At 36.0% G+C, this 13,198-nt stretch overlaps 1 protein-coding gene across 2 annotated transcripts in view; it reads right to left on the bottom strand.

The window, feature by feature from the left end:
* Window positions 1-729: 729 nt before the first annotated feature.
* The window catches only part of kcnn1b (potassium intermediate/small conductance calcium-activated channel, subfamily N, member 1b), a 78,594-nt gene continuing 66,125 nt past the window's right edge, over window positions 730-13,198 (bottom strand). For both annotated transcript variants that reach the window (XM_056463966.1, XM_056463967.1), the window contains exons 8-9: window positions 5,264-5,333; window positions 730-3,982 (exon numbers count right to left, since the gene is read on the bottom strand). In XM_056463966.1, coding sequence (XP_056319941.1) covers window positions 3,683-3,982; window positions 5,264-5,333 — 370 coding nt within the window. In that variant the 3' untranslated portion in view covers window positions 730-3,682. The remainder of the gene's footprint in view (window positions 3,983-5,263; window positions 5,334-13,198) is intronic.

Below are 13,198 nucleotides of genomic sequence, written 5' to 3'. Positions count from 1 at the left end.
CTTCCAGCTGCAACCCAGTACTAAGAAACACCCAAACTCACACGCACACACACACACACACACACACACACACACACAACAGACAATTTAGGTTACCCAATTCACCAATACGCTGAAAAAAATTATTCAAAGATGATTCCTTGGATTTACTACATTTTTTTACGTTAAGGGGTTGTAAACAATTTATTTGGGCTGAATTTAAACAAACAAATTAAGTTGAACATTATTAAATTTAATTTGTTTGTTTAAATTCAACACAAAATTTTTTTTGCAACAGTTTAGCAGACATCATTTTTTTCAGTGTAGCGCATGTCTTTGGATTGTGGGGGGGAAATCGGAGCACCCGGAGGAAACCCACGCGAACAAGGGGAGAAAACGCAAACTTCACACAGAAATTCCCAACCCAGGCTCATTCTGATTATGTACCTCTATATACATTTATGGAGAGAGCAAAATACGTCCCAGGAGCTACATTTATTTTTTGCAGTTTCTGTTTTCGTGAATCCACCAGAGGCCGCTGTGTACGCTTTTTCAGATCTCAAATTTCTCTCACGAGTGCCATTCACACCTGCTGTTCTCACATAAATCCACCAGAGGCCGCTGTCGACTGACTGACTTACTAACTGACCAACCAACCAATCCCCCCAACCCCCTTCCCTAAACTCAACTAATAGTGTTTTAAAAAGACATTTAGTGTTTACTATAGCGTTTGATTCGCCCACCCCCTTCCCACCCAACTGCAGTGTTTTAAAAAGCAATCCAGAAAAAGAAAAGAACCCTGATTTTTACCACGTTTTCAGATTTTACCACATTCTCACCCTGTTATTTGTTTATTTTAGTTTTTAGCTTTTGTATTTGTCTTACCCACTTTCTGAAACAGTTCTTCACTGGACTCAAACCCCACTGTCGTGGTCAACTTCTCTCTGCGTCTCAAGTCCACCAACGTACATGTCGAGCTACCGGACAAACTTGTAACAGCGGAAAAGCCGTCCATATGAAGGTAATCGGTCAGCTGTTAAGCAAGAAAAGGAATGACGTCATACCACCCCGTAGCGTTCGTTTTAAAGATGAAATGCAGCCATACATAACTCTGGCTACATATTTCCTGATCTCCAGAAATGTATATAGGGTTACATTTTCAGAATGAGCCTATGTTGGAAATCCCAACTGGCCCAGCCAGGACTCAAACCAGCAACCTTCTTGTTATGAGGCAACAGTGCTAACCACTGAGCCACTGCACTGCCCACATTTTTTAAATGTCTGAATAAATTAAGCCCCTATTCTTCCAAAAGCCCTTCCATTGCTCTTATGAGCTCAATAATTCAATGACAATTCTATCCAACAGAATATAATACCAGCATAGTACTTACTGAACGCTGCACAGCAAACACTGCACACTGTTTACTTCTTATCCAAATCTCTAAATTGGACATTATTGTTGTCATAAAAACAAGTTACTTCCCACTTGGATTTTGGAAAACTTTTAACCCTCTGGTTTCTCCTCACTTGGGACTCACACTGACAGACTAAAAGGTGCAATATTAATCCAAATAACAAACTGTATTTGTTGCTTTATTTAATATTTTGTATTTGGAGGGGATGTCGGTGCTAGACGATATTAGAAATACTGGAAAGAAATTGATATTATCATCAGTGGTTTAATAAGGGGTTTAAATTAAATAAATGGAAAACCTTCTTTTAAGGTGCAAACACTACATTTAGACATTTGGATTTCTATATTCTCATTTATATAGAACTTATACACTTGTCATTACAAGTGTGAATAATGTCAAGTTCATTTAGCCAGTTCTCATCATGTTCGTGTTTTTTTTTTATTTATTTTTTATTACATTTATACACTACCTGACAAAAGTCTTGTCGCCTATCCAAGTTTTAGGAACAACAAATAACTTGACTTCTAGTTAATTATTTAGGGTCAGAAGTGGCTTATATGAAAGGGAAAGCCCTCTAGATTATGCTTCTTTTAGCTAAATAAAATATGATCATGCCTTAATTTTTAATTATTTAATTAGGACAGTAAGGTCTGACTTTGCTTAGACAAAAGTCTTGTCACTTAACAGAAATAATGTACAGTATAGAATATAAAGTCATAGTGCAGTGGAAAAAGAATTAATATTGTGTATGACTCCCATGAGCTTGGAGGACTGCATCCATACATCTCTGCAATGACTCAAATAACTTACTAATAAAATCATCTGGAATGGCAAAGAAAGCGTTCTTGCAGGACTTCCAGAGTTCATCAAGATTCTTTAGATTCATCTTCAAAGCCTCCTCCATCTTACCCCAGACATGCACAATAATGTCCTTGTCTGGTGACTGGGCTGGCCAATCCTGGAGCACCATGACCTTCTTTGCTTTCTGGAACCTTGATGTGGAGGTTGAAGTATGAGAAGAAGCACTATCCTGCTGAAGAATTTGCCCTCTTCTGTGGTTTGTAATGTAATGGGCAGCACAAATGTCTTGATACCTCAGGCTGTTGATGTTGCCATCCACTCTGCAGATCTCCCGCACGTCCCTATAATGATTGTAGCCCCAATCCATGATTTTTCCTTCACCAAACTTGACTGATTTTTGTGAGAATCTCGGGTCTATGCGGGTTGCAATATGTCTTCTGCAGTATTTGTGATGACTGGGATGCAGTTCAACAGTCGACCTTCTGCCACTTTTCCAAATGATCACTTAGAAGTCAAGTTATTATTTGTGGCTCTTAGATTGATAACAAGACTTTTGTCAGGTAGTGTATATTAAAGGTAGGTTCACCCAAAGAAATGAAATTCTGTCATCATTTACTCACAAATATAACTCGTCCTTTACTTTATGCAAATCAGTTTGAGTTTCTTTATTTTTTAAAACACAAAGAAGATATATTGACTACAAACCTGTTTCTGCTAACTTCCATTTGTCTTTTCAAGTCAATTGTTTAAAGTTTTTTTCAAGATATCTTAACAGATGAAAGAAACTCAAACTCATTTGCAACAAGGGTGAGTTTTATTTTATGTGTGAACTACGTCTTTAAGTGCCACAAATATCTAAAATTAAAAAATGGACCAAAGATAACCAGAGGGTTAATTCAATTGATCTTAAAGTATTCCAATTACTGACTGATCCAAAAACCGATGTTAAAATACTAGTCTGACATTACGTTGAGTGCATTGCATTGTGGAATATGATTGACAAATGTAAGTAGGGCGTTTTATGTATATGGACTTTTTTGAATACAAATATATGCCGCAGCAGCAACAAGTAATATGCTAGTATGCTGTTCCAAACAGCAATTTTTCAGGTGACCTCTTACATTTTTCCTTTCTTCTCAGTCGTCAGTATTTTCAGGGGTTTAGCTCCATTTCATGCTATGCTTCGAAACTAGATCTCTCTATATAAAATCCATTCCACCCCCTGCAGTCAGAATCCAGTCCATACTATACAAGGGCTTTACAAAAAAGCTAACTTTAAACAGCCATACAATGGCTAAACATAAACCATATCTCTACCATGATGTGTTAATTCGTTACATTTTATTCCAGTGTGGTGTGTTGAAAGGAATCATTCTTGGTTTAACGTTTTAGTACTAAAAGTATATTTAGCAGTGTTAGTTGATGACAGAGGTGTGTGGGAGTGTGTGTGTAGGTTTCGAGTATGGTTTCGAGTGTGTGAGAGCGTGCTAGCCGCTATCTGAGGACGTGTGTGGTGCGGTAGAGGGTGATCTCCGCCGGTGCACTGAGGACGCCCAGGAGCGTTCGGAGGTCTGCGAGGAGGGTCTCGTGAGGGTGAATCCGCGCTGGGTCAGCCCGTCCAGCAGGTGGTGCTGCTGCTGCTGTATGGCTTGTGAGAGCAGGCCGGGCAGAGCCTGCAGACTGCTGTTTATGGAGTCCAGTTTTGTCTCGAGGTGACCGATTCGCTTTTCAAGTTCCTCGCTGCGCTCCTGCAGTTCTGATACCAGGTCATACATCACATTCTGTGTCTGAGGGAGTGATGAGCACAAAGAGTAATGCATGTAAAAATATGGCAATAAATAGACTCACACTTTTAATTTACAGTATTGGTCTGCTGATATGTCAACAACAAAACTGTCAAAAGTAGTGGTGTAACGGATCACAAATCTCACGGTTCGAATCATGTTATGTTTTGTTTTTTTTTGTCACGGATCGGACCATTCTTCGGATCAGCCAAAAAGGGGAGGATACAAATGTAATTTGCTTTCCATTTATTACAAAAAAAATGCAGTAAGACACTTTTGGTTTTAACAAACAGAACTTGTAACCTGTAATTTTATTAAAAATAAAATGAAGAAATAATCAGCTGAATCAAAATAAACTAAAATGTTCAGTACTGTGAAAAATTCACTGTTACTACTACTGTTGTTGATAAAGCTAAATGAATAAATCTTACATTATAATTTGTACAACCCATACTCATTTTTAAGTATTAAATGATTAATTATTTACTCATAAAACTTCATGCTTCATTGCTAGATGGATCATTTCTAAAGAATTATTCAGTGGCATATTTTTGATTGCTGGTTGTCGCCACCTATTGGTTAAATAATGCAATTGCTGCCTACAACTTTCATTTTTGAGCATCGTTAAATGCATATGACAGTGATTTTAATCTTTACCATAAAAATTAGTGGTTTTATCTATACATTTTATAACTATAAACTATTATTCCAGTACTTTGGAATTATCTGACTGTTTGTAACTTCATAACTAACTAAAAATACTAAAGAAATACTGACTCTCTTACTTGACGTTTTGCGTTTTCAAACAGATTTGAATGCAGCGATTCGAGGGATAAATAAACATGCAAATCACCATGCTTTATCATTTACGTTGCTTGGGTGTTGTGATCCTGATCTTTTAATGATTAATCATGCAGCTTACACTGAATGCATTAATGTAGGTTAAAGTAGTGACAGAAATCACCTTTAATAACCTAAGAAACCCTCCACATCCCGAATAACCTACCACAACTTCTTCCGTCATCATTATATTTTACAGGAAAGCCTAAATGCTTTCATACATGTGATTTGAATGACGTCTGCGATCGTTACAAATTCAGTAAAGTAAAAAAAATTAGTAATCTGTGGCTCACATTTGTGACAGCATAAGCATAAACAACTCAACAGACACACATTGATGGCTTGGTGTGTCATGATCCATACAGTATATAATCCTGCTACTACAAAACATCCAGTATTACATCATTATAAAGTCAAACTAGTTGTAAGAAACACTGTACAGACCTTTGCCAAGTCCACCAGCGTGTTTGCTTGGTCATTCAGTTTCCTTTGCTCCATCTTCACACTTCGAAGTCTAGGAAAACAAGAAGCCAGGGAGCAGGTGGACAGAGATGGGCCACGAAACACACATTAAGACGAGAGGCAGGAGAGTATAGAGGAGAGAGTGGAAGAGGAGGTGATGAAGAGTCAATGAAAGAGCAGGGACATTCGCAGGGGGAACAGGAAGAAACAAAGATTTTTAGACAGAATTAGCCTGAAGTCTAGACGTCTGAAGAGTCACATTATGATTGTTCTCCTAGTAAATGATGTGCCCACATGCAAACATTTACATTCCTGTTTGGTCCAGTCTGACATGCAAACTTATTCAGCCACAGGAGATACAATACAAAAAATAAATAAATAAATAAAAGCGGAGGCATCGTTTCAAAACTTCATAAAGCTGCAGAACTTTTTAGATGGTGATTTGATGCTGGTAAAAACTCTCAACAAAAGTGTAATGGACAGTAATGAAATGCAGTCTGACAATTATGAAGTAATAAAAGCATGAAATGCATTTATAATGGTTTAAAAGCATAAAGCTGTTTCACAGTTAATAGCTCTTATAAAATATACTTTAATTGTGTTCTGTTAGTTTAAGAAGTTATTCTGTGTGTATAGCTATAGAAAAATGGGAGACCACTTGAAACTTCCAGGATTTACTAGGTTTGTTTAAGTTTGAGTAAAATTCTAATCATTTATTCTATAAAGATCTGATAACATTTCCTCCAATTTTTTATTTATTTATCCCAGACAATTCCCATAACCAATATTCATTCGTTGAGATTAAAAATGAGTTATTTCACCAAATATTGACTTATTAACACTTAGCAAAAGTTACATTTTGTATTTAGAAGAAATGCCATTAGCAGAAAATCACACACACACACACACACACACGTATAAATATATTTACTCTGATTTCAAAATGAACCAAGGTAATATATAAGCTATATACAGTACTCAGAATAACCCCATTTTGAAAATTAATATTTTTATCCATTTCTCAGTGAATATAAGCAATGTATTTTGGTTCATTCAAACAAAACAGATTTATTTAGATATATTTATTAAAATCTTATTTTAGTCACCATACATATTTAGAGATTGAAAGATAATACAATTAAATTCAAGCAAAATATTGCAAAAATAAATTACAATATACAAAATTTCAACTAAATTTTTTTTGCTTCTCTTGATTTTTCCTCTTTTTTTAAATTTGTATTTGATATTTTTCTATAACAATTAAATTTGGATGTTCTAGTTTTTGGACCTTTAGTGTAAGTTATTTTGTTAGATAAGCTCCAGATTTGGCGTTAGTACTAACTAATCTAATGTGCAGTGCATCTGGAAAGTATTCATAGCGCTTCACTTTTCCCACACTTTATTATGTTACAGCCTCATTTATTTCCTCAAAATTCTACACACAATAGCCCATAATGACAATGTGAAAAAAGATTTTTTTGAAATTGTTACAAATTTATTAAAAATAAAAAAACCTGAAAAATCACATGTACAGAAGTATTCAAAGCCTTTGCTCAATACTATGTTGATGCACCTTTGGCAGCAATTACAGCCTCAAGTCTTATTAAATATGATGCCACAAGCTTGGCACACCTGTCTTTGGGAATTTTTGCCCATTCCTCTTTGCAGTACCTCTCAAGCTCTATCAGGTTGGACTCCGCTGATATTTTGGCAGTGTGCTTTAGGTCATTGTCCTGCCAGTCTGAGTTCAAGAGCACTCTGAAGCAGGTTTTCATTCAGGATGTCTCTGTACATTGCTGCATTCATCTTTCCCTCTATCCTGACTAGTCTTCTATTTCCTGCTGCTGTAAAACATCCCCACAGCATGATGCTGCCACCACCATGCTTCACTGTAGGGATGGTATTAGCCTGGTGATGAGTGGTGCCTGGTTTACTCCAAACGTAACGCCTGGCATTCACCCCAAAGAGTTCAATTTTAGTCTCATCAGACCAGAGAATTTAGTTTTTTATGGTCTGAGAGTTCTTTAGATGCCTTTTGGCAAATTCCAGGCAGAGAGTGACTTCCGTCTGGCCACTCTACCATACAGGCCTGATTGGTGGATTGCTGCACAGATGGTTGTCCTTCTGTAAGGTTCTCCTCTCTCCACAGATGGATGCTGGAGCTCAGACGGAGTGACCATCGAGTTATTGATCACCTCCCTGACTATAAGGCCCTTCTCTCCCGATTACTCGGCTTTGATGGCCGGCCAGCTCTAGGAAGAGTCCTGGTTGTTCTAAACATCTTCCATTTATGAATGATGGAGGCTACTGTGCTCATTGGAACTTTCAGAGGAGCAGAAATTTTTCTGTAGCCTTCCCCAGCCTTGTGCCTCGAGACAATCCTGTCTCGAAGGTCTATAGACAATTCCTTTGTCTTCATGCTTGGTTTGTGCTTTGACATGCTATGAATACTTTCCGGATGCGCTGTATTTTGTTAGATAAGCTCCAGATTTGGCTTCAGTACTGACTAATTTAATGTATATGCACAAATATAATATTGTATAGCTTCCAATTAAAAATATGAATTTAAAAGATAGATTTGTGAGGGGTGTACTTATATATGCTGAGCACTGTATATATATTTTACTCAATGTCACACGCTTGGTTACCAGGGCTGTCTAAATATTACACACAGAAACCCTGTTAACCAAAAAAAGCATTTGAACATTTGAATGTTTTCGCAGCCAAAGCGGCATCATAAATGAACAGATCTGCGAAAACACCTCAAACAGCACCTTTGTAAATCAACACTGCTGACATTAAAACTCAATGGGACATGGCTGAACACATTCATTATATTGTGTCAGACTGGAGCGAATATAACGTGGAAAAAGATGAACTGATAAAGACACAGAATGGAGCGGACACACGCTTTGTGCTCCATGGAAATGACAGATGAGCTAGCAGTGGTGCGTTAGCATTAACCGCATTTCAATGCCTAGCAAATCAGAACGCTAACACCAGAAACTCTCTAGATACACAAAGTCAGGCTTTCCTCTAGGGAAACATGAGCAAAACCCGGAAGGGAAAGATGGCGAGGAGTTATGTGAGGAGAGTTTTTGTCTGATTTTAAGACAGTTTCTTGAGAAAAATCAATACTCACATGCAGAATAGAAAAAGAAGATGATGGCTTTTCATGGCTTCTTCAAAAATACAGTGAATGTCTTCTCCAGATTTATCCAAGCAAGCAACCAAACCCAACAATACATTCGCTTAAATCTCTTCCCCTCCCAACATCAAGAAAGGCGAGTGTGAAAAACTAAAGCTTTATGGAAAATAAAGGGTGGACGTTTGTGCTTTTTCACACGTGCTTGTGCTGTTTCAAGATGAACTTCTCAATTTTGGGAAGGGCCAAAATTGGTCTGATTGTTTCTGTACCCAGACCTCCACAGTTCCCTGCACTCCAGATGTGACCCTTACCACAAGCTGGTTTGAGTTTGTGAAGCATTTCATGCAAAAGTATTTATAGAATTTTATGATTGTATGCATTAGGCAAGGGAATGTTTATGTGGTCTCGTAAAAGTGAAGGCCAGATACATTATAAATGAATTGTTGTGCTCAGCAGTTGCGCTTTCACTTTGACTGTGTGCCAAACTGAGGCGATTCGCATCAGAGAACCTATAACACGGCCAGAAAATGTTACTGCACTTAAAGGATTAGTTCAGCCAAATATTAAAATTCTGTTCATCATTTCATCACCCTTATGCTGCTCCAGACCTGCACGACTTTTTTTTTTTTTCTTGGAACAAAAAGTAAAACATTTAAATTGTAAAATGCACCGGGCAGTCTTTTTCTTGCTGACAAAATGCATTAGTTCCTCCTGGATTTATTAATTTATAGAGATAATTAAAATATTGTAGATAATGGAATGATTTAGATTTGAACCAGAACCGAGGTGCAATATTCACTGTAATGTAAATTATGGTTAATATCCTTTATAAACATAACTGAATCAATTGATTTAAAAATGTTTTATTATTTTGACAATACAAATTTTGCTTTAGATTTTAACATGAAGTTTTTTTTCATTTGATGAAGATCAGTGTATTTATTTTTTTGTGTTCATTAATGCTAAATTATTTACACTAGCTTCAATATTATATAAATAATACATAAATTTTATATATATATATATATATATATATATATATATATATATATATATATATATATATTTAAATTATATTATATTATATTATATTATATATATATATATAAAAATTATATATATTATTAAATATATATACTTTTTTGATAATTTTGTTTATGGAGACAAATGAAAAGGTTTTATGTTTATTCATAGTTATACATTTACAGTAATGTCCATAGTTATTTAATATACACAATATATATATATATATATATATATATATATATATATATATATATATATATATATATATATACACACTCACTGGCCATTTTATTAAGTACACCTTACTAGTATTGATTTGGATCCCCTTTTGCTTTCAGAAATGCCTTAATCCTTCATGGCATAGATTCAACAAGGAACTGGAAACATTCCTCAGAAATTTTAATCCATATTGACATGATAGCATCACGCAGCTCCTGCAGATTTGTCGGCTGCACATCCATGATGCGAATCTCTTGTTCCACAACATCCCAAAAATACTCTATTGGATTGAGTTCTGGTGACTGTGGAGGCCATTTGAGTACAGTGAATTCTTTGTCATGTTCAAGAAACCAGTCTGAGATGATTCGCGCTTTATGACATGACGTGTTATCTTGCTGGAAGTAGCCATCAGAAGATGGGTACACTGTGGTCATAAAGGAATGCAACAATACTGAAGTTGGTTGTGCCGATGACATGATGCTCAATTGGTACTAATGAGCCCAAAGTGCACCAAAAAATATCCCCCACACTAGTACACCACCATCACCAACCTGAACTGTTGATACAAGGCAGGATGGATCCATGCTTTCATGTTGTTGACGCCAAATTCTAACCCTACCATGTCGCAGCAGAAATCAAGACTCATCAGACCAGGCAACGTTTTTGTCCAATTATGGTGAGCCTGTGTGAATTGTAGCCTCAGTTTCCTGTTCTTAGCTGACAGGGGTGGCACCCGCTGTGGTCTTCTACTGCTGTAGCCCATCTGCCTCAAGGTTGGATGGTTGTGCGTTCAGAGATGCTCTTCTGCATACCTCGGTTGTATTGAGTGGTTATATGAGTTACTGTTGCCTTTCTATCAGCTTGAACCAGTCTGGCCATTCTCCTCTGACCTCTGACATCAACAAGGCTTTTGCACCCACAGAACTGCTGCTCACTGGATATTTTTTCTTTTTCGGACCATTCTCCGTAAACCTTAAAAATGGTTGTGCATGAAAATCCCAGGTGTACCTTATAAAGTGGCTGGTAAGTATATATATTATTATATAGGAAAACTTATATATTAATTACAATTTATTTATGTTATCATTGAGATCGTTCAATCTGATTTAAATAATAATAATTTTGGACATAATTACTTACACCAGTACTCACAATCTCTGTTAAAAAAAATGTTAAACAAAATATCTTACATGGGTTCACTGACTGACTGGTGACTTTTTAAGCCAAATGCAAAAGCTTGATAAAATCCTGATAAAAAGCTTTACGAATTTGCATTTGCAAGAACACAATGCAGACCATGCTCTAGACAATCAGACTGTACATGGTGGACTAAACGGATGTGCAGTGCCAGGTTCTGTGGAAATCTGGTACAGGCTAAAGATGAATGAACTTCAGACATTGTGACATCTGATCAATTTGAAGCTGAGAAGATGCAAAGAACCTTTCCCTACAAATACCTTACAGATTGGTAAACCATTCGAATACAAATTGACACTAATGGATATCAAGCCTAAATAGAAATGTCGCCCAGCTTCAAATGTTTTCATCATGTTGGTTGAATATTGCTGAGTAAGACTTATAAAAAATGAAAAGGGTTTCCAATGGTAAGGAAAAAGAGAAGACATGACTTACTTCTGAGCTCTGGAGTGATTTAAGGCAAAACAAATGGAACACAGAATACATTTTTTAAAAACCTCAAAAGTTGCACACCACACCAAAAGACTTTCAACTTTTATGAATGACTCAAAAATCTGTCATTGGACTCTTGTGTCTGCATGTCATTAGCAACATTTTTGGGATACTTCCATTTTTCAGGATATTTCCATCAACATTGAAAAATTCATGACTGCTGTATATCTCTTCCTCATTGTTTTTACATGAGCTGAGGAACATTTAGTGACCCTGATCTTCTCCATCATGTTTACAGGTTACTTTTTATTAGAGCTGTACGATTATTCACAATATTATTTTTTGCATTAAAAAAAATAATAATAATTTTCGCCATTGATATCCCTCTGTAGTTATTAATAGATATGTAAAAAGTGTATGTCCATAGTCTTTTTGACCACACAGTTTTATTACTTCTTTATTACAAATTTTCAAATCACCCCAGAATTACAGAGACAACAGTTTTTAGTTTGGATTTAAATATTTGTGGTGATCCAAATAAAGTAAATGATCTTTTGCAAATACCTTAAAAATTGGTATCAGTTACACTTTTACATATGTGTTAACGTATGAAGATTAAAATACAAACTTATTAGTTAAAAAGATTGGTTAAAAATGCAGATTCATCCAGTAATGAAACAATTAAAGTTTTTATGAGTAAGCCACTTAATCGTTTGTTCATGAAATTCATTGAAGGATGCAGATTCATTAAGTAATGAAACGAGTGAAGTATTAATGTGTACGTCATTGAATGGTTCTCTCAAGATATTTATTAATCAGTCTTTATCAGTGAGTAACTAAATCATTCAAGAAATTTGTTCAAAATGCTGATTCATCCAGTAATTAAACAAGTGAATTTTTTTTTGAGTAATTCACTGAATCATTATAGAGATTCTTTCAAAAATGCTGATTGATCTAGTATTGAAACAAGTAAAGTCTTAGGGTACTACCATACACCTGGCGCAATAAGGCGCAAGATGTGTTTGGCATGACGTGTTGCTATTTTCAGACCAGTGCAACAGTAATTTTCCCACTTAGTGCCACGTTGTTTAAATAGCAAATCCATTTGCACTACTTTGTGGACTCATAGGTGTGTCGGTCTAGAAAATAGGAGTGTTAAGGCGTGTTGCTATTTTGAGGAACTAATATAGACTGTGCAATATACCAGCTGAAAGCTGGTCTAAAGTCCAGCGCAGAGCGTGTTAGTTGTGCACATTAAACTTACACATTGCTAAATACACACAAAATGTACATCAATATGCAAATATCTTTACAAATGAAAAAGAATTAAAGGATTAAAATATTACAAAAATGATTATTTTCTACATGAATATAAAACCACTGCCTCCATGCTTTCTTTATCTAAGGGGTTTTTTCAGTTTATTCTTGACAATTTATAATAATAATAATAATAGTAATAATAATAATAGGACGTGTGTTTGGATATAACTCTTTTTTGATCACACTTTGTTATTATAATTAAATTCAAATAAATTCAGTGGGGTGCGTACAACACCGTTTCCTCATTCACGAAAGAGAGAACGTGAAAGAGAAAGTAAAGAGGCCGAATGGAGGAGGCTGGTTCTTTATCCTCACTGCAGATGCTCTGTTTAACTGTTTTTTCACTAGTAAAGCATTCAGTTTTTCCACTTACAAAGTCCACCATGTAAATAGCAGATGCGCCATGGCGTGATACAACTGACTCTCAAAGGGAATGAGAGATGAGACTCTGATTGGTTAATTCTCAAAACACACCCATAACTCATTAAGAGATTAAACACAACCCTGTTAGACCAGGCGCTGCAGCGTAAACCCTATTTTTTTGTCCCTAAAATAGCAAAAATGGATTCGGACAT

This window comes from Danio aesculapii, chromosome 8 (assembly GCF_903798145.1).
Source record: "Danio aesculapii chromosome 8, fDanAes4.1, whole genome shotgun sequence".
NCBI classification, from domain to species: Eukaryota; Metazoa; Chordata; class Actinopteri; order Cypriniformes; family Danionidae; genus Danio; species Danio aesculapii.
The sequence above is the reverse complement of the archived record's forward strand: the minus strand, read 5'-3'. Positions and strand labels throughout refer to the sequence as shown.